We start from the raw sequence: 20,625 nt of genomic DNA on the forward strand, positions 1-20,625 counted from the left end.
CACTATTACAAATACTGCATTACAAATACTGCATACTGCAAATACAAATTTCACTATTACATACAGGGGGCAGTAGGCTGAGGCTAGGGAGGTTCAGGTTGCCCCTGAAAAAGAAAAGCTGTTCACAAGGAGGGTAGTGCAGCACTGGAACAGGTTGCCCATTCCATGCTCTGCGAGGGGCTGTGGGATCTCCACCTTTCGAAGTGTTCAGTGCTCAGGTAGACAAAGGTATGGCTGATCGAGCGGTGGGGACGGTCCCACTCTGAGTGAGAAGTTTGGCTAGATGACCTCCGGAGGTCCCTTCCAGCCAGCACTTCTATGATTCTATGTCTTGTAGGTCCCCTGCCATACCTGCCACCGTGCCAGTGCCGTTGTTCTGTACACACCAGGGGTGCTGAAAGGCACAAGGTGTCTACTCAGTCCTGCGTTCTGACAAAGAGCCGGCAGTAAACACGAGCCTGCATGAAAAATGTTCAGCAATTGCACAGACTCTTAAACTCATGGGCCTCCAAAATTATCAGAAACTGTAGAAAGCAGTCAAACATATATCTGAAAACATACAGCTGGACTCTGTGGGCTCGCAAAACACTATCCTAATGCTCCACACTCATTTCCTATTTAAGAGACAGGACCCTTAAATGAGACAGTTCAAAATGGTAAGCAGATGATGCTGATTAACTGCAAACTAGACAGGAATGTAAAGAAATGAAAATATTTTTTGTTTAAGTAAGCTGCCCACCTATACCACATATCCCATTGCCATAACATCCCCAAACCTTAGTACTTTAGCTGAACTTTTAAGATAAATAATTCAACTATATGTGGTCTTCCCACTTACCGTACAGTAACAGAAAAAGGGAATGGTAAAGCTGGAAACAATCAAATAATGTAATTAGTCATGCCAGCCATCTTCAGATATGTTGTTAAGATTAGCATTTCCATTAAGGCAAAGCTTTCATTTCAAAGCAATTAATTTTAAAAGCTGTGCTATGAATCAAAAAACGCCATTCAGAATTGTCAACACGTAAAGCCACTAAAAAAATATAGCAGGATGTTGGAAGAACAGAAATAAAAAGACAATATTTATACTAAAAAAATCAACCGCATGCATTAGCCCCAACAATACCTCACACCCTCTGTGCTGGGGGGGCCCACCCGAGGGGCCCACCCTCCTCTCATATTATATCTCTGTCAGCACTCCTTCCTGACCCTTTCTCTCGGTCAGCGCTCCTTGGCCCAGCTTGCTGCACAGGCAACATCATACCATGCCCTACCTCTCCCTCATGTGCAGCCTCCCATGGCCCCCCAGGCCTGTCGAGATCCCCACAGTCATTTGCATCACTCCAAATGCTGCTTTCCCTCAAACATGCGCACAGCTCCCCACGTAGTCAGGGACGCGCTCTGCTAGCCAGCTTCCAGTGTTGGGACCAGGCAACACCGGCAAGCACAGGCGCTGGAGCCTCTGGCGGGCCAGACACCTTCATTTCTTTCTCCCCTCTCCCCACATGTCTGCACCCTGCCTTTCTTAGTCCCTCAGTTCAGGTGAGCTCAAACTGGAGCTGCAGAGGGGTCCCTGCTAGGGCTGGGCCAGCCCCACCAGGGAAAGGGCAAGCAGACATCACTTGGACTCTTAGAGGCATCACACACTGAACTAGCTCAAATATAAGGAGAGAGAAGAGGAGTTTTTTCAGACCTTACTTTATTTTAAAACCCCTTTATTTTATACATATTAGATCAGCGTTTTACAAATGTCAGTGTCTAAGTTTAGATGCCTCTGTTATAGTTGCGTAGCTTCAGATGTATTTGGTGTCTCTAGACTTACTGAAGTTAGCACTAATTTGTGTAGTGCTATGCACATTTGAAAGTAGGGTGCTCTTATTTAAGTGTTGACATCAGGACCCAAGTTTCAGCTCCTCAGTAGTAAAATATTCGGCTAAGCAATTATATTAATAGCATTTTCAGTTCTCTTCACATTTTTGCTCTTCAGGTTGGATAGAGATCAGCAAATTTATCATTTACTATTGCAATGACTATGGAATTCTGCATAAAACTTTTTTTCCTCTGTTTTTACCTGTAGCAGGAAGCATTAACACTAGTAAACACCTCATATGTTGCTAAGTTGCAAATATCTTAGATATGTGGCTTAGAATAAATTCCAAATCAAATGTACATCCTGAGGGCCGAAACTGAAGTCAATAGTACTGGTAAGCAAACTGATATAATATTTTACTAGTAGTAATATCTAAGCAATTGAAAGCAAGACTATAACTATTTAGGTTGCTGTCACTTGCAGCAGTTCTAAATTTGACTTCAGGTGTCAGCTTCAAGTGATTACAAAGAAAAAACACATTCGGATGAGTTATGATAATCAGAAAACCTAACAAGCATATATTTCCTTGTTTACATTTCCAGTTAAGGCCAAATAATGACAGCTTGGAAGCACTGCAGGAGTGTACACAATTGGTATATATATCTCAGTGTCTGAGAAGTCCTTTGAGACAATGCTAACAAAATGAATTATATTCTTCCACAGTATCCTTCCAAATTCTGTCACCCACAGAGTGTCACAAAAGCTTTCTCCGTACGCTTCTCGGTCAACTCCCTGATTAAATGAGTAGAACACTAATATGCAGAATAATAGGGGTGGTTAATGTCAGGCAGATTTCAGATTTAGCTCTCGTACAGAAAAGAGGTGATATGGAACCAGTATGCACAGTCATCTGTTTCTGAATCTTCTTTTTCAAGCTCTGTTGTCTTCTCTCAGTGCCTCAAAAAATGATAAGAGCTGAAAAAAGGCAGGCCGCTTTTCTGGTAGCTAAATGAAGCAAAGATGATGGGTATGGTTATTTAATTTTGAAATCATTCAGGAACTGTAATTTGCAGTAGTTTTGCTTGATTTTAGCATGCAGAAATTTGTAGAGATTGCTAATTATGAGGTAAAGAAAATTAAATTTACTTTTTATATCTATCTTATGTTGTGATAGTTTAATATTCTCTTTGCATTAACATGTCCTCAAATATAAGTTATTTTTCTCATTTTTCTGACAATTATATTAAAAAAAACCCCAAAACATCACTGTCATTTCATGGTATCACCAATAACGTGCCAAACAGTTCTTTGTTGCTGGTGAGAAGCAAGTCATGGTCCGCAGACAGCTGACTAAAATTTAGATGAAGAGGAACAATAAATCAGGACAATTCTTGGCACAGAAGACGCAGACCTCTCAAAATAAAATGAGCATGATCAGCATTTGACTTACAAGTCCTAGAAGACTCACAGATGGGGTAACACATCCTTCTCATTCTAAGGGTGGGGTTATTTCACGCAACTTTAGCTATCTAAAAAGGTAGAGGTCTCATCTACATTTGCTGTTTAAGATCTTTGTGTAGGAAAGCAGATCTCTTTTATTCTGTGGTGGCTAAGACAGAAAGGACAAATGACCATGGAGAGGTACCAGTAATGGTCCTGTAATCATGGAAGAAGGTTAGACAATTACCTTAGCGCAGCAGCCAAATTTTAAACCATCAAAATTAGGTGAGAAGAATCTCATCCTGTATATTATGCTGATTTTGAAGGGTATTTTACTGTTATTTGCTTAATTACATGGTTCTGAAAAGAAGGGAGCCAATCTTCCTTTATGCCGTTTCCTGTACTAACAATGTCTTGAACTAGACTGCTATATAGAATGTACTACATACAAGCAATGGCTTTTATAAGGGATATTTTCCACCCTGAACATTAATTCAGCCAGTTATCAACAGGGACTCCTAGTGACTCCTTTTACTTTGTTTTCTCCGGTTTGTATGTGCAGATATACATACCTCATGCCAGCAGTTGTACATTATCTGGTAGATGATGTCTGAAACCAGTTGTGGTCTATAAAGTCTGTATCCTTGAGAAACTTTCTCAATCACCTGCATGTTATCATAAAGCTCATAGGGCTGCTTTCCCAAAGTGAACACTTCCCACATTAAGATACCTGCAAAAATATTCGCAGCAGTGGAAGACAAGAAATAAAAGTCAAGAAATGCAAGAGAACCCCTTTTTTGTGGAGCAAGACACACATGCAACATACAACCGATCAGACTCTTTACAGAGAATATTGTCCAAAGAAAAGTATGGAGATGACTGACAAGTGTGATTCTGTACCTAAATGCAAAACAACTTCTACTGCAGAAGAAGGTAAAGTTAGATGATAAAGTTAGTTAAAAAATATATTTAACATGGACAATGATGGAGGTAACCCAAGACATAGCTATCCATGGACTGAATTTTTTACAAAATACATACAAATATCCCCTTATATATGTATGTGTGTGTACACAGAGAGAGGGAAGGAAAAACAAAATGACAGCTACAAGTATCTATGTTTTTATAGAATAATAAGAACATTTTTACTGATTTTTTTAAGTGAGTGGGACATATACTCCTTTGGTATCAGAAAGATTTCTGAATACTTTATGGTGTCAGCTACACGTACCTGTAAAACGGGATTATACTGAAGCAATAGAAACACTGGATAATATCATAATCATTAATTCATAATGATAGCTTTGCAAGAAACAATATTTGTTGTAACTGAACATATGTCATAATCATGCCAACCATAAAGCAAACAAAAATTTGTGAAATATTTATTTCACAATAATATATAATACTGGCAGTAATGGTTTTTTTTTGAAAAAGAAATTTGTTGGATCTTTGACTTCCCTCCAGCTTGAAGACTGGAGCATTGTAGTGTCACAGTGGGATCAGAATAAAATGGCACCTGAATCCCAGCGTTCCCTGATGAGAACATTAAAAAAACAAGATTATTTGTTCTCTGACATCTGCTTTTGGGATATGAATACATCAGTTCAGTTCTTTAGCCCTTTAAAGGCTCATTAGTTAAAAACAACTAAACAAGAACTGGCGGATCCCACTCTCCCCTTGCTTTCACTGCATCAATGGATAGTGTTAAAATGAGAAAAGACCTCCTAAGGAAAAATAACGTTCCTTATTGAAGTTAATGCCAATATTGGAGTTAACAACAATAGAGCCCGGAGCCAGGATTTCATCAATAAGAGCAAAAAGAAAACATATCACCAGAAAATCCAACTTCTGATTTAATCGTATGTATTATAAACAAATTGTAAAGGGCATGAATGAGCTGTTTCTCTGCCAGAGTTGTTAATATTGGGAGACTAGCTGAAGTTAAAGATAAGAAGCAGCCCAGCATTTGGAAACACTTTCATCTGCTTTATTCACCATTGTTGAATGTCAAGAAGAGTGGGTTGCCAATCTTTCATCAGCTTGACAGCTGCCAAAATTTTCCTACTGGAGGAGCAAACCCACGTAAGTGGAATTTAAGCCCATTCAAAAAAGGCTCCCTTTCCTTTGACACTTTTTGCAGACTTTCAGAAACACTGAACAGACTCCAGATATTTGTAAATCATAGCTTGAAAACCACTGAAGTAGAAGTTCAAATGTTTGAAATTCCTGGGTAAAAAGTGATCTTCAAACGCATCTTATTTTTGCTGAGATAGAGAGTCCCAGCTCACACAGATTTCTCTTCCACAGCTGGCTTATGCACAGAGTCTACTCTGACCTCTGCGACTAACAGAAAAGCTCTTTTGACTTGGGTGGCACTGATTTATGGTCTAGATACGCCAAAGATATCGTTTGATCACCGCTGCCAACAGTTTACTTTACCATGTTAAACACATATATAGCAAATGGGGAGCCGGCAGAGTTTCTATGTGCCTAAAAGAAAAACAGTAGGGCTAAAAAAAAAATCCAAAGAGGATAGGGCTTGGATGTATAAAAATATTAAACAAGAACATAAACTGTAACTGCTTATTACATTCCTTCAGTGTGTAAATGTCTAGCATTTCTGCTCAGTAAGCTGAGGAAAACCAAATGTAATGACATACATGCATACTTATTTATATGTCAAATTCCATACATACCAAAGGCCCATACATCTGACTTGCTGCTAAATTTGGTGTAATGAAGAACTTCTGGTGCTGACCACTTCACTGGAAACTTGGTTCCTGGTGAACTTGTATACAGGTCATCCAGAACATACCTACAAGGCAAGAACCAAACTTGGCTGTGACCGAGTTACAGTGAAATACTATTTACTGCTTCTTCCTTGTACATCACAAGGTTCCTAAGAAAACCCTGGGCAGAATCCCAGATTTCCAAAGGATAGAGGCATTAGCTATAATCTATAGAACAGATCAGTGCTATCAACTTATTAGAGAAATAATGCAGAATCATAGAAATGCCTGTTGTAAGGCCATCTAGCCCACCCTCCTGCTCAAATAGGATTACTCCCGACATCAGATCAGGTCAGCCATGGCTCTGTGTAGCCAAGTCTTAAAAGCCCCCAAAGATTGCAGTCTCGTAGTCTCCCTGACTGGCATGTTTCACCACCCTTCTGGGGAAACAACTTCTCTTACTGTCCAGCTTGAACTTCCCAAGCTACAGTATGTGGCTGATGTCCGCTGTTATATCACCTGGCACTGATAAGACTTATTTGGCTCCATCAGCTTTGTAACCATAAGTAGCTATAGGCAGCTTTTAGATCCCCTCTTAGCCTCCTCTTCACCAGACTAAGCAGCCTGCTCCCTCAGCCTTTATCTCAGAGGACACGTTCTTTAGGCTGCTCATCCTCTCCAACTTCTCTCTGTTGAGGCTGCTGATTAAGATGTTTGGCCCCCAAATTAGGTGAAAATCTTGTACACAAAGCAAACTCTGAGATTTCTTTAACAAACACGACTAGTGAAATCTCTCAGCTGCGATTGGCCTTTAAGCCTTAACTTTCTGAGGCAGTAGAAGGACTATATTCTAACCCCATAACAGCTTATGGTCATTAACGGAAAGGAGGCACAAAAAGCTGTATCACACCCTGTGGCTTAACTTTCCTAACAGCCAGTTGCTAGCTGATCAATGCCAGTAAACTATATATACACTAACATCATAGCTTCACAAGGCTCCCAATTCTTTTACTTACCTAGTCATCCCGAAGTCAGATACTTTCACAGTAAGATTGCTGTCAACCAAACAGTTCCTAGCAGCCTTTAGTAGAGAAATGAGAAAAGAGATGAGTGGAAAAAATACAAAAAGGAGCAAATAATGTCATGTCTTGGTAATTTGCTAATAATAATTTCTGTCCTCTAGCATTTGAATGAATAATGACATTCTTTGATTGAAGCAATTAAGTTTGGAACTGTAAGGGAACAGTAAGTAGCTCTCTTATTTCACTTTTTGACTATTTATTGAAAAACATTCTTTACCATTATCCCAGCTTTACAAATAAGGACGTTGAGGGATGAGGAAACAGAGGTGAGAAACCCACATTCACCTAGAAAAACAGCAACAGAGCCAGAAACTAAACCCTGTCTTTCAAATGGCATCCTACTCCAGGGTCCTTTTCAGTAGTCTCAGAATTTACCAAGGCATCAAAGAGTGAAAAACATTGATTAGATTATTTGTAATGCACTATAAACAGAGTGGAGCAATGAAAGGTGATTTAAACGGCTTGATATATGAAAAGTTCAATATAAGCCTAGTTCTGCAAATGATCACTTGAGAACATTTATCTAAGGCTGTATTCTCTGCCTGTGTGCTTATTAATTTCTGTGATACAGTTTGCATCTACAGTTCTCAACCTGAAATCAAGCTCATGTTTTATTTCTGTTTTCCCATGGTGCACAGCCAGTTTTCAGGAAACTGACTTTATATTTGCAACTTGAATTCTGCTACTTAAGTTGTCTGATATTCCTGATTTCTGAATCAGGGTGTGAAAATTGATGAGGTATGGATTTAACAACTTTGTTTACACATAAGGACAATTCTTTGAAAGCATCAACAAGACATTTAAAATGCTACCTGAGGAGACTATTGGAAAATTAAGCAAGTCTGCAACATAAATTTTTACAAATATTCCAACATATATTTCTGTAGAGTTAGAAGGCAAAATACTGCTACTGACTCTGAAGCACAATGCACCAGAAATTTGGCTAGGTTCACTTTTAATAGGCCAATAAAATAACAGCTTATTTCCCCAAAGCCAGCATTCTTGAAAGCTAAGTTTCGCATAAACTTTCGGTCCAAGTCCTTGAAAGGCCTGATCCCTTCCTCAAAAGCAACTTGAAACACTTGCTTGAAAACTGGCAGATAAATGTATTTGAAAGAGCTAGGCAGCTGCAGACTTTCAAGTTCTGTTCCTGCTTGCAATGCACCAGAGTAAATTCCAGTTTATCCTAGTAGTGTTCACACTTGTTTTATAAGAGAAATAGTTCCCAATTAGATAAATCCCTAACCCATCAAAAAACAATCTAAGTGACCCAAATCTTTAATGTTGCACCGCTTTCTCCTGGAGGACTACAGCATCATTGGACAGAACCCTTTACTTCAGTGGACTAATTTTACAATTGGATGTCTGTGCTGCCAAGTGGTGCATAAATCCTTGAGGTTAGAGCCCATGAATGCAGGCAGCACAGTATGCAGTGCTGTAGACCCGTCAGCTCAGCTCTGAAGCAGAGCATATTAGCTTGTGGGCAGTGCTGTTTACATGTGGCTTTAGCGTTGCTCCCCCAGAGCTGCCTTGTACTGAGCCAGCTGGGTGTCCCTGTTCAGTGGACCTCAATGCTTCCTGGGGTGAGTGCCGACAGAGCCAGTGCAGCTGTGGGTGATCCTGAGGGGTAGGACTGCCTGGTGTTAGGTCATCCCCTTACCTTCCCTGTTCCACTTCTCCCGTGGGATAGCTTACCAAATCTCTGTGTATGAACTGACAGCTCTCCAGGAATGCCATAGCATCACAAACATCATAACATATTTCCAGAAGCTGAAGGGGTTGTAGTTCCTTCCCATGACTCCTTAAGTAGCTAAGCAAACAGCCATTAGGCATGTATTCCGTCACTAAATAGATGGGATATGATTTTGAGCATACACCGTACAGTCTAACAAGTTTGGGATAATTAAGTTTCCTGAAATAAATAAAAATAAAATAATCAAAGAATAAATGGAGATTCTTGTGCATTTCTGTAAGTTTTGTTCTTCAAATATTAATACAACATACTGAAAGAAATTATTGAGATTGGGTACAGTCCCATCTCAGACTTCAAATATTCCTTTTCAAGAAGAACTGAGTGTCCTTCTGCTGATTACTTTGAAACTCAGTATTGATGACAATCAAAAGAAGAGTCAGTATTGATGAAATGACAACTTTACAGACAAAACCTGAAATAGCATTTAGCAGTGCAAAAGTACAACCTTATTGGTGGGAGAAAATAGATCTGAGTTGGTGGGATGGACCACCTTAAGGTTTTCTACTAAAACCATGTTGCAAAATTTCACATTGAGAATCCTGATCGTATCAGATAGTTAATTGACAGGAATGTAGTGCATTCCTTCAGGATACGACATACATGAAATATTCTTGAATTCGTATGCTTCAATTGTCATCTCATGGAATTTCACTGGAAATTCTAACATCCTTACCTCTTCGGAGTCAGAGACTAAAACTTCAAGTCTCACGTTCATATTTCTGGCATTTCTCAGTTACTGATCTGTCTCTCATTCCTACCTGCAGGATGGCAGGAACAGCTTTCTAATTGTTTCTGTATAAATGCTAATGAAGCAGAGTTTTAAGTGACATATGTGGAACTTCTGAAGTTGTGGAAGAGATGTTAATTGAAAACTTTGCAGATGACTGTATCAATCTTTGTGAAGTTATTTTGGTAATACTTCAAATATCCTATATGGCTACCTATTTACCTTATGCCTAATGTACTCACTGCTACTTAATGCTATTTTTAAGAGGAAATTCTCTTTCCTGTGTGTGCTATACATTACTGACTGGAGAGATCATTATTTCCAAATAATTAAGCAATGCCATAGCTTACATCATGGTCTGAGCTTCTTCTATAAATTCATCTTCTGACATTGCTCCCTCTTTAACCATCTTTATGGCCACATCATATTGTCCCTTCCACTTTCCCAGATGCACCACTCCAAACTGACCACTCCCTAGCTCTCTCAACAAGACAATTTCTTCTCGTTTCAGCTCCCAGATTCCTAGTAGGACAAAAGAAATTCCTTTAGCAAAAAAAAAAGGACAAATGCAAGCGTGGTATCCCCCACATGCAATGCTGTTGTTTTCTCTGGAGGGTTGCAGAACCATGCAGCACTGAAGCAACACACCTGTGTCTCAGCTTTGTGTTTGAGTTATGGAAGGAGACTACACTTCCTACAAATGTTGTTTGCTACTGCTTAGGTTTAAGCCATATAAATAGATTTGAGGAAGATTTATGCATCAAATGAGGATATACTTTCATGTAGGAGACTGGAGAACAAGTATTACTGTGCCAGGTAATGTGGCAAAGGGAAAGAATGGCCATGACCCAGATGTGCTGGGGAAGGAAGCATCCAAGGTCTTGCACAGTTGATATAAGACCTGACATAAAATGCCTTAAAAAGGGCACAACATAAAAGTTGATATAAAATGCCTTTGCATTCACGTTGCCCTGGATGTAGACTAGATGCACTTGTAGGAAGGGATACCCTATTTCATAGAACCATAAAGTCTCAATGCTACACTGGACAAGAGGAAACTACAGAAGGAGCTATTGACTGAAAGACAATCCTTCCCAGATTCTCACATTGCCTCCTGCATGGACAAGCGGAAATGGCCACCAAAGAAAGATTCTGTAACCTCCTGCAAGCCTGAAAGCAGTAAGAGTCATGATTTTCTGGTTGTTCTTTTCTTGGTGGCCAAGACTGACACCAGTTTCAAAAAGGAAAGTTATCTTCATACCATTTCCTAATGAAGCTGTGGATGGGACTTTATTTACTTGCGTAGACACTGCATGCCGGAGCCTTGTCACCATACCTACAAAAAAAACCTGTTAAAGGTCACAATATATACATGAGTCTTCTGAAATCAAAGAAAATACAGGGAAACTAATACCTCCCTCCCCCTGCCATATTACAACCATCCAGGTAATGACAGATGTTCAATATTCAGTATTCAGCAGCTGCTGCATCGCTTCACAAGATTGAAAATTTTCTGTGCTTAAGGGCTAGTCCAGCAGAGGTATTGCAAGAAGAGGCAGTACAATACCAAAAAGCACCGTACAGCAAAGGAAAGCAACTGTATTGATTATGAATATGTTAGATCAATTCCGCCCAAACCCTTGAAAAGATGTTTCAATATTTAGAGTGTTCAGTATTGGAAGAGATTCACCATAATGCTGAGAAGTCTAGAAGCCTAAGCCACAGCCAATCAAGTAGAAAGAGCATATAGAATTACCAGCCGAGTTGTGCTGATGGTAGTGTATAAGCTTGGGAATTGATTCAAAACAGTAATTTTCAGCGAGGTAATACTTGTTCTCAGGGGTTTTGTGCACATGGTAATGTTTGACTGTTCCTTTTTTATTTCTGAAAAACATCACAAAGTGCAGTACATGTCAAAGCCTTGCAAAGTGCCTTCCAGCCCATGCGTTAATAGATCAGTTAGTTGCTGAATGAACTGCAACACTCCAGCTGGCCAAATAACAAAATATGTAGTAGCTGTCACCAGGAAGACTGTTACATTTGCCTCAGTCTGCTTTTCCACTCTTAACACCTGCTGGCTGTGTAGTACAGGCTCCTAGCACATTGGAGACTTCTGCTGCATACTCTAATGTATTCTGATGGTTAGTACTTGTCTCCCAACAGTTACATCTAGAGCAAAAGACTTTCATATACTGCCCTTGCAATGGTTCTACGTCTAATTTTGAACACCTTCCCTTCCCCTTCCCCTTCCCCTTCCCCTTGCCCTTCCCATTCCCCTTCCCTTCCTTCTCTCTCACGCTTGAGACCCCGCTATTCCCCTAGATTATGTGCCTGCTGGACCTCCATTCCCCCGTTCAGGTAGCCACTGTCATGTATGAATTCAAATAACTAATATGACTTGAATGTGCCCGAGGTTCACCTTTAACACAATGTAAAGATTTTGTTGTTGACCAGTCACACCAAGCAGCATGGCCATAGCACGCTCATAGCAATGGTATGCGTTCTTTGGATACTCACTCAGGAACCTTGCTGAATACAGACACAGTATACATTCCTGCTTGCCTAGATTTCCGAACCATAAAAGCACCTTCTTTCCCCTAATTAAAAAAAAAAAAAAAGTTACAAGGAACAATGAGGTTGGGATTAATTTCAGTGAACTTTAGGCTTTTACACTGTAATGTCCACAAAGGAGAGAAGGAGACATGACTCATCTGACCTCCTGTAAGGACTACATTAGGGCAAGATGAATTATGCCTTAGAAATATTTATTTCTCTCCACTAAAAAGAGGGTCTAGGTAAACAGTTGTGGTATTCCACTGTAAATGTTTAAAATTAGGTGAGTTGTAGCCCAGCCCAGACATGAAGCAAGTAGCCTGCAATTTTGTTTTGGTGCAGATTTATAACTGGGGAGATGGAGAGTTGTTAACCCCGTCTCCTTCCTCATGTCCCCTCCAGAGGCGGTACACGTTATAAGACCCAAGCACTGCCACATACATCCCATCTGAATAAGAGCTCTATCCACCACAGTCAGTTCCTTTACATAATGCATTAGACTGATGTATTTTCTATTGCCAAAGCATTTCTGAGTTACTGAATAAGTAGAAAGATTTTCACTGCACTCTATTATATTTGGACTATTTTTAGTCTTTATGTGGTATTTCAGTCCTAACTTTCACTGTCCACTTTTACTTCTGTTAATGGTTTACCATACTGGGCTAGAAATTCTGGTTTTCAGAGTTCATTGAACAGCTACACCTCTAATGTGCTAGAAATGGCTATTGCAGGGAGGAAAGAAGACATCTAGAACCTCACATACAGGCCAAGGTTCATTGCTGTGAAATTCAAAGGAAACTTCATGTCCCCTTAAAGTTAACTGGAGTCAGGAGTATCCAGCACCTTTTGGGACTGGGACATAACTGTCTGTCTCCAGTGATTTGCCACACTTGAATTTCATTCCTGAACCTGTGGTGCAGGTCTAAGGGAAAGGACACTGAGCCAAGGCTCCCAAAGGGTTGGGTTATATCACAGTTGTTAGTGGCTGAGTACCAATAAAACTGGCTGTGAGAAAGCAGCAAGCCACAAAAGGAAAACTTGTTTACACAGCACACTCAAACGCAAAGCATGGCTGAGGCTGGGTCTCCTCCGGGAAGGTACATGGGCAAGTCCTTCTGTCGTCTGCTGTAAAGACTTGTACGCCTGACTAGACCTATGGTGTTATCCATCCTTGCTCCTAGTCAGCTGCATCCAGCCAACGCTCAGTGGGCATAGCACTGAATTTGCTCAGGGTTGTCTGCTTGTCTGGGTCAACTTCTTTTACTCCACATTTGTATATCGTAAAACCATCACAGAGGACTCCTCTAGACTGACCTGCAGAAAGAGCCACACTGGAGCAAACAACACAGGCCTAGAGGTATAACCAAAAGGCAGAGCTTTGAGGGGAAATGCCACTCAGTGTGGCTTTGTTCCAAGCGTATTTTAGAGGTGCATCATTTGTTCATTTATATAGAAGAGCCATTAATGCATTGAGGCATTTTTGGAGATCTGTTTATCGATACCAAGTTAGCACAAGAATTTCTAGCAATCTGTAATACTACAGCAATTTGAAGAGCATCAGCATCCTCTAGCTACACAGTATAGCAAAGACAACAGACACAGGAACATTTCCATGGTTGTTCATATACAAGCGATAAAGGATATGTAGGACCTTCTGATGGAGCAGCTGCTCAGACTGGGCACGGGAGATATTACCGGCATACCAACTGCAAAGAGAAATATTGGGCTTATTATTCACAGGCTGATTTCTGAATAAGGCACAGCAGGCACATGAAAAATGCCAGACCATAAATATTTTCAAAACTGCTTTTAAAAGCCAGAGAGTAGACTTGGGACTTGTCCTGCATGTGTGAATTTAGGCCATGAGATAAAAGGGAAACCACTAGTTCCCATCTGCTTCCTCTCGTTCATCCAGTGGGTCTCCTCCTGAAATATCTGGGCCCACTCTGAGACTCTGACTTTTTACAGTAAATCTTTAGAGGAGGATCCTGCTGCTCTAATGCCCTGCCAGGAGCTCTACCAGAAGTAATTTGCTGTCTTCTGCAGATCATGACACAGCTGTCTCCCTAAAAGCTGAGAGGTGCATAATTCTTCTCTAACCTTGAACCTTCTGGTTGTCATAGTAATTATATAAACTGAGAGATCCCAAATGGAGGAAACAAGCCAAACATGCTATGTCAGATCAGTTCAGGGAGCTCCAATGAAGCCTTTTTAATAGCAATTCACTTTTATGAAGCATCCCTTTATTAGCATACTAGACTGATTTGTCTAAATGCCTTGTTTTGTCTGAAAACAAATACATTCGTGCCTTTAGAAGTCATAGAATCATAGAATCATAGAATTGTTTGCATTGGAAGGGACCTCTAAAGGTCATCTAGTCCAACCCCCCTGCTGTGGGCAGGCACATCTTCAACTAGATCAGGTTGCTCAGAGCCCCCTCCAACCTGACCTTCAATGTTTCCAGGGATGGGGCATCCACCACCTCTCTGGGCAACCTCTTCCAGTGTTTCAGCACCCTCACAGTAAAAAATGTCTTCCTCCTATCTAGTCTAAATCTACCCCCCTTTAGTTTAAAGCCATTCCCCCATGTCCTGTCACAACAGGCCCTGCTAAAAAGTTTGCCCCCATGTTTTTTATAAGCCCCCTTTCAGTACTGATAGGCTGCAATAAGGTCTCCCTAAAGCCTTCTCTTCTCTAAGCTGAACAACCCCAACTTTCTCAGCCTTTCTTCAGAGGAGAGGTGTTCCATCCCCCTGAGCATTTTCGTGGCCCTCCTCTGGACCTGCTCCAACAGGTCCGTGTCTGTCTTATGCTGAGGGCTCCAGAGCTGGACACAGTCCTCCAGCTGGGGTCTCACCAGAGTGGAGTAGAGGGGCAGAATCACCTCCCTTGACCTGCTGGCCACGCTTCTTTTCATGCAGCCCAGGATACAATTGGCCTTCTGGGCTGTGAGCACACATTGCCGGCTCATGCCCAGCTTTTCATCCACCAGTACCCCCAAGTCCTTCTCGGCAGGGCTGCTCTCAATCCCTTCATCCCTCAGCCTGTATTGATACCGGGGGTTGCCCTGACCCAGGTGCAGGACCTTGCACTTGGCCTTGTTGAACCTCATGAAGTTCACATGGGCCCACTTCTCCAGCTTGTCCAGGTCCCTCTGGATGGCATCCTGTCCCTCTGGCGTGTCGACCGCACCACTCAGCTTGGTGTCATCTGCAAACTTGCTGAGAGTGCACTCAATCCCACTGTCTATGTCATTGATGAAGATATTAAACAGTACCCATCCCAGTACGGACCCCTGAGGGACGCCACTTGTCACCAATCTCCATCTGGACATTGAGCCTTTGACCACTACCCTCTGGATGCGACCATCTAACCAATTCGTCACCCACCAGACGGTCCAGCCATCAAACCCATACCTCTCCAGTTTAGAGAGAAGGATGTTGTGGGGGACCGTGTCAAAGGCCTTACAGAGGTCCAGATAGACGACATCCGTAGCCCTTCCCATGTCCACTGATGTAGTCACTCCATCATAGAAGGCCACTAGGTTAGTCAGGCAGGACTTGCCCTTGGTGAAGCCATGCTGCCTGTCTCGAATCACCTCCCTGTCCTGCATGTGCCTTAGCATAGCTTCCAGGAGGATCTGTTCCATGATCTTCGCAGGCACAGAGGTGAGACTGACTGGACTGTAGTTCCCCGGGTCTTCCTTTTTGCCCTTTTTAAATATGGGGGTTATGTTTCCCCTTTTCCAGTCAGTGGGAACTTCACCGGACTGCCACACCTTCTCAAATATGATGGATAGTGGCTTAACAACTTCATCCACCAGTTCCTTCAGGACCCGTGGATGGATCTCATCGGGTCCCATGGACTTGTGCACCTTCAGGTGCCTTAGATGGTCTTGAACCTGATCTTCTGCCACAGTGGGTGGCTCTTCATTCTCCCAGTCCTTGCCTTTGCCTTCTGCGGCTTGGGCGGTTGAGGCTCGAGCACTTGCTGGTGAAGACTGAGGCAAAAAGGTCATTGAGTACCTCCGCCTTCTCTGCATCCCAGGTAACCAGGTCTGTGGGCAGTGATGTTGCTGATGACAATATCTATAATTATTATCATTATTATGACAGCCATACGTAGGATACCATTGCTCTAGGTATAGTGGACATGTAAAGTGGAAAGACAATCTCTGCCCAAAGAATCTTTTGGTTCTCATGAAGATGTATTCTATATACTCACTCATGCTCAGCAATACTCTGCTCTTCTGCCAATGTCTGTTCACTGACACTGGAGTTTTCCCTGCAAAGACAAAAAAACTTGCTGAAATTGTGAAAAACTAGTTATGAAAAATACCTTCCTTGGCTTAAAAGTCATACCACATATATTTTTTGAGTACTTATGCCATGGTCTATGGTGAATATTTCAAAAAGTTGAGACATATTTAATTGTCTGGATTTTTTTATGACTTAATAAACACTTATACAGCCTTTCCGTTCCACTGTGCAATGTGTTGGAAAGCCAAATATTCTCTGTGCATGCCGTAACAAGCAATGAAACTACATATCCCTTTAGTGACCTTATGAAGAGATTGCATCTACATTTTCAAAATTTACATGGAAGATTTCCAAAACTGCACAACCCTAGACTTCCCAAATAAATGTTCTTAGCATAACAGACAACAGAAGGAATTCATGTGGCAGAAAAAGAAGCCTCTAAAATAACCTCTTGTGCAGAAATAAGAATGATTCTTATTTATGCTGCCTTTTACAGGATACTGTAAGAATAGTTTTTTTTTTTTTTTAAGGAAACCTCTGAATCTTGTCTAGTATGGTTTACTATGAGACAATCATCTGCTATGTTTCTGTCAGATTTTAATTCAAGTACTTAGGCATACATTAATGCTTACAATGTCATGTCATCTTACTAAAAAGGAAAAGATGGGTCTGATGTGTCACTTTGACAGACCTGCATTCCCTTTACCCTGTACAGGACTACTCACATACATACAAAGGCAAGAGAGTGCTAGCAAGGCTGATTTAATGCTGAAATAAGAGTACAAAGATTGAAATCCCAGCATCATTGAAGTTAGTGGCAAAACCCCATTGATTTAAATGAAACCAGGATTTCAACTGATGTTTTTTGCATTAATGTATGAGTCAAGAAGACAAATTGCATCTGATTCTATACCTTTCAGGAAACTTTATGCTTAGTATTCAGAAAGTTATTTAAAAAGAAAAATATTCCAGAAATATTGCCTAATCTTTACTAGAGTGGTGAGGAAAACATTTAAACTGTGGATGGCTGCATATTGATTCACCTGGGCTCATCATCATTCAGAGATAACTTTCTCAAGTAAGTGCTCGGTACGAAACCTTCATTCCTGCAAAATAAACAGTTCACAGTTTAGCTACCGTACATGACTGCATCTTAAATTTGGTCACTTAAAATATGAAAAGAGATTAATCAGAAGTCACTTTTTAGAATGCCACTAACAGAAATTCTCATGGTTAAAACATTTCTGCTTTTACGTACCATGTAGAAAAATACAAAAGTAATTTGTTTTAGAAAATTACGTTTCAATTAAGTACTCTTTTCACTAGTCATTGAAATGGCTTCTTCCTCAGTGATTGGCTTCATCATATGGAAGATTGGAGCAGCTGTTCAACAATTTCATTGCATGCCATCTCAGTTGCTGTGATGAAGAACGCCAGTGACTCATAGGTGCTAGCAGAGTATCCAAGGTCGAATGCAGAAAGTCAATAGGTAGGCTCAGCACTCTTCCCGACACAATGCCAGATGCAATTGAGAAGCTCAGTTAAGTGAACGTGGACAGCTGAGCTACCACTTACAGCAGCTGGCAGCATGGCATGATGGACCTAAGTTGTGGGGGCCAACAGGCATCTGTAGTTGTAAGGGGGTGGGCTGTATACTGTGCCCATCAGAAAAATAAATAGGGGGAACAAATTCTATATTTGAATATGTATGGACACAGAAAGGAAGGATTTCTTCAACACAGACCTCAGTAGAGCAAGAAGAAAACTGAGAGTGCATAAAAACAGGTGAAACAGGTAACTCCTGATGTTTGTTCCTACTACATTCAAGAAAACAAGATCTTCAATTTTTTTCAAGCAGAATTTAAAGGTTTTGTTATGATGTATATGTGACTTGTCTTTACAGAATCAATACTGCAAAAGTCTCAGTTTCTCAAGCCAAAGAAAAAACTGTAAATGTCCCCCTTTCTCTTGATCTCTCTCTGCTCCTACATCTCAGAGGCCTCTACTCAGGCTCTATAAGCAGAGCTGCCTGTATCATATGCTTTTACATAGCCATAAACAGTCCAGTGAAGGCATTTAAGAGCATATCTCAGCTTACTAATTTATTGTTTTCTTTGAGTTGCCAGGGTTGTGTGCTGCTTTCTTCATCCAGAACAGTACATCAATCCTGTGAGTTATAAAATGCAGACGCTTTAAGTTAAGGTTGCTTTATTTGTTGGTTTCCTTGCAGTTGTAAACTTAATCAGTGAATGATGAGTGGATCAAGTAATTTCATTCTGTTCCAAACCAGTTCTGGCATCCCCTAGCTCAAAAATTCTTCTTCCATATTTCTATCAAGTACATGAAATCAAACTCAGCTAGTATCCATCATGACACAGACAAGGAATCTTATCTCTTCCAGGCAGCTCCTGTTTGTTGCACTGCCTTTGTCTCCAGTGTACTCCTAAAGCTGTTTCTCATTTAATAACTTGGGAAGGGATGGTCTTTTCTGCCCCAGCTGGATATTAATGAAAAATATCTTATTTTAAGTTGCTGAAGGGGATTCCTCCACTTGTGAACCTCAAAAAGAACAATTAAACTCTTCTGGCCTGCGCAGGCTGAAGGGCCCTGTCTCTATGAAAAAGTATTGCTAAAGCTGGGGAGAGACTGAAGTAAGAAGTGGTTCGTGCTTCAACAGTTCTCATTGGTCTCCCTGCTGTCACTGCTATTGCAGTAGTAATGGTGATTGTCTAAAAATGGTTTAGTGCAAATGAGAGTGGCAACATTTGTGAGGAGAGGTTCTATCTTTTTATTCACTTAAACTAAATAGTTGGAAAAAATGGACAGTTTCTGTATGCACAAGCCCTTCTTCAGGCACATATCAAAATTAAGGCCACTGGATACTATCTTAGTATACTAGGCAGTGACTGTTGTAAACCTTACCCAACCTGGCAGCCAAGGATGGTAATGAAAATGGAGTTGTACAGAAGACAATGAGGCTTCTAGAGCAAGGTTTAAAAGCTACTAAGGTAATCCTAACATAGAACCTGAAAGGATCCTGCAGGACTGCCTGCAGTGTTGTCTATGAAGATGGGATATGTGGAAGACCATGGTCATGGAACAAAAGTATTCTGCAGCACATACTTACCCTTCCAAATCCCTTACTTTCCACCAGTCAGAATCTTCCTCTTGCAACACATAATATTTGTTGCTTTGGACAAGCCGGATAGCTGAATTTCCTTCGGGTTCGTAGTTACATTGGGCCACAGCCATTTTCAGGACTGACTTGTCTGGGGATAGCACCTGAAGCAGGCTTTTACGTTTCCACTTTTGAAGACAGAGGAAATAACATGATAAGGAGATGCAGCACAGGGTACAGTAAGAAATAACATGTGACAAGTACACAATCACTTATATCTTCAACATGTATAATGATATTAGGCAAATTAATCAAAGCTAAGAAGATGGGCACAGGCAAGCAGCTTTTTTCTCATCCATTTAGAAGAACAGCTCAGAAACTGTTGTCCACATTTGTGAGACAGGTGAGAACAGAACCAAGTTCCATGATAGTGACACCAGAAGCAATTAACTCTGAGTGGAGGCTGACACTGCTGTAATAGGAAACTCTCATTACCAGGATTACGTGATAGACTTGACTCCTGTCAAAAGCCTGCCACCTATCTGAAGCTGATAGTCCTTAGGGAACGGTTGCAATTCATCTGCCTTGGACACCACGTGATCAAATTGTGCTTTACTATAACTAAGTGCGTTAATGTCCTGTTGTACCAAAAGACCCCCTCACAGTATTATAAAATAACTTTGGTTTTTTGAATGGCTTTTGATCAATAGGTAACATTACTTACCATGAAGCACAACAAGCATTAGTCAATTGTTACTACTAATCACTGAAAGCAAAAAGCTACATTCTTTCTAAATCATTCCCTTTCCTTACCATGTTTTATTGATGTTTCTCTCTTAAGCGTGTTGGATATAAGGAATCCCACTCCTTGGTGGCTAACTTTCCCTATGCAGGGTTAAACAAATGTAGGTATGTAACTATGGGATTCATCTTACCTAGCTTTGACCCATGTCTTCATGTGAAATATGTCATCCTGCAGAAGTGTCTACCTCTCATCCCTGATTGTTGAGGAGGATGAGACACAAATGACTTGGATGAGAAGCCTGGCATTAAAGTTAGTTGACATCATTCTAACCATAAGCAAAAGGGCATCTAAAATTAAGGCACTGAAATGCATTTAGAAATCAGGGAAATGTTATCACTGTGAAAAT

General features: G+C 40.9%; 1 protein-coding gene across 1 annotated transcript in view; it reads right to left on the bottom strand.

Moving 5' to 3' along the window:
* Positions 1 to 2,740: 2,740 nt before the first annotated feature.
* Positions 2,741 to 20,625, bottom strand: part of BMX (BMX non-receptor tyrosine kinase) — a 30,039-nt gene continuing 12,154 nt past the window's right edge. The window contains exons 6-17 of the mRNA XM_076336251.1: positions 19,484 to 19,662; positions 16,322 to 16,381; positions 13,749 to 13,803; positions 12,062 to 12,141; positions 11,301 to 11,428; positions 10,806 to 10,880; positions 9,895 to 10,066; positions 8,760 to 8,976; positions 6,999 to 7,063; positions 5,950 to 6,068; positions 3,823 to 3,980; positions 2,741 to 2,815 (exon numbers count right to left, since the gene is read on the bottom strand). Coding sequence (XP_076192366.1) covers positions 2,741 to 2,815; positions 3,823 to 3,980; positions 5,950 to 6,068; positions 6,999 to 7,063; positions 8,760 to 8,976; positions 9,895 to 10,066; positions 10,806 to 10,880; positions 11,301 to 11,428; positions 12,062 to 12,141; positions 13,749 to 13,803; positions 16,322 to 16,381; positions 19,484 to 19,662 — 1,383 coding nt within the window. The remainder of the gene's footprint in view (positions 2,816 to 3,822; positions 3,981 to 5,949; positions 6,069 to 6,998; positions 7,064 to 8,759; positions 8,977 to 9,894; positions 10,067 to 10,805; positions 10,881 to 11,300; positions 11,429 to 12,061; positions 12,142 to 13,748; positions 13,804 to 16,321; positions 16,382 to 19,483; positions 19,663 to 20,625) is intronic.

Source organism: Aptenodytes patagonicus, chromosome 1, assembly GCF_965638725.1.
Source record: "Aptenodytes patagonicus chromosome 1, bAptPat1.pri.cur, whole genome shotgun sequence".
Taxonomy (NCBI): Eukaryota; Metazoa; Chordata; class Aves; order Sphenisciformes; family Spheniscidae; genus Aptenodytes; species Aptenodytes patagonicus.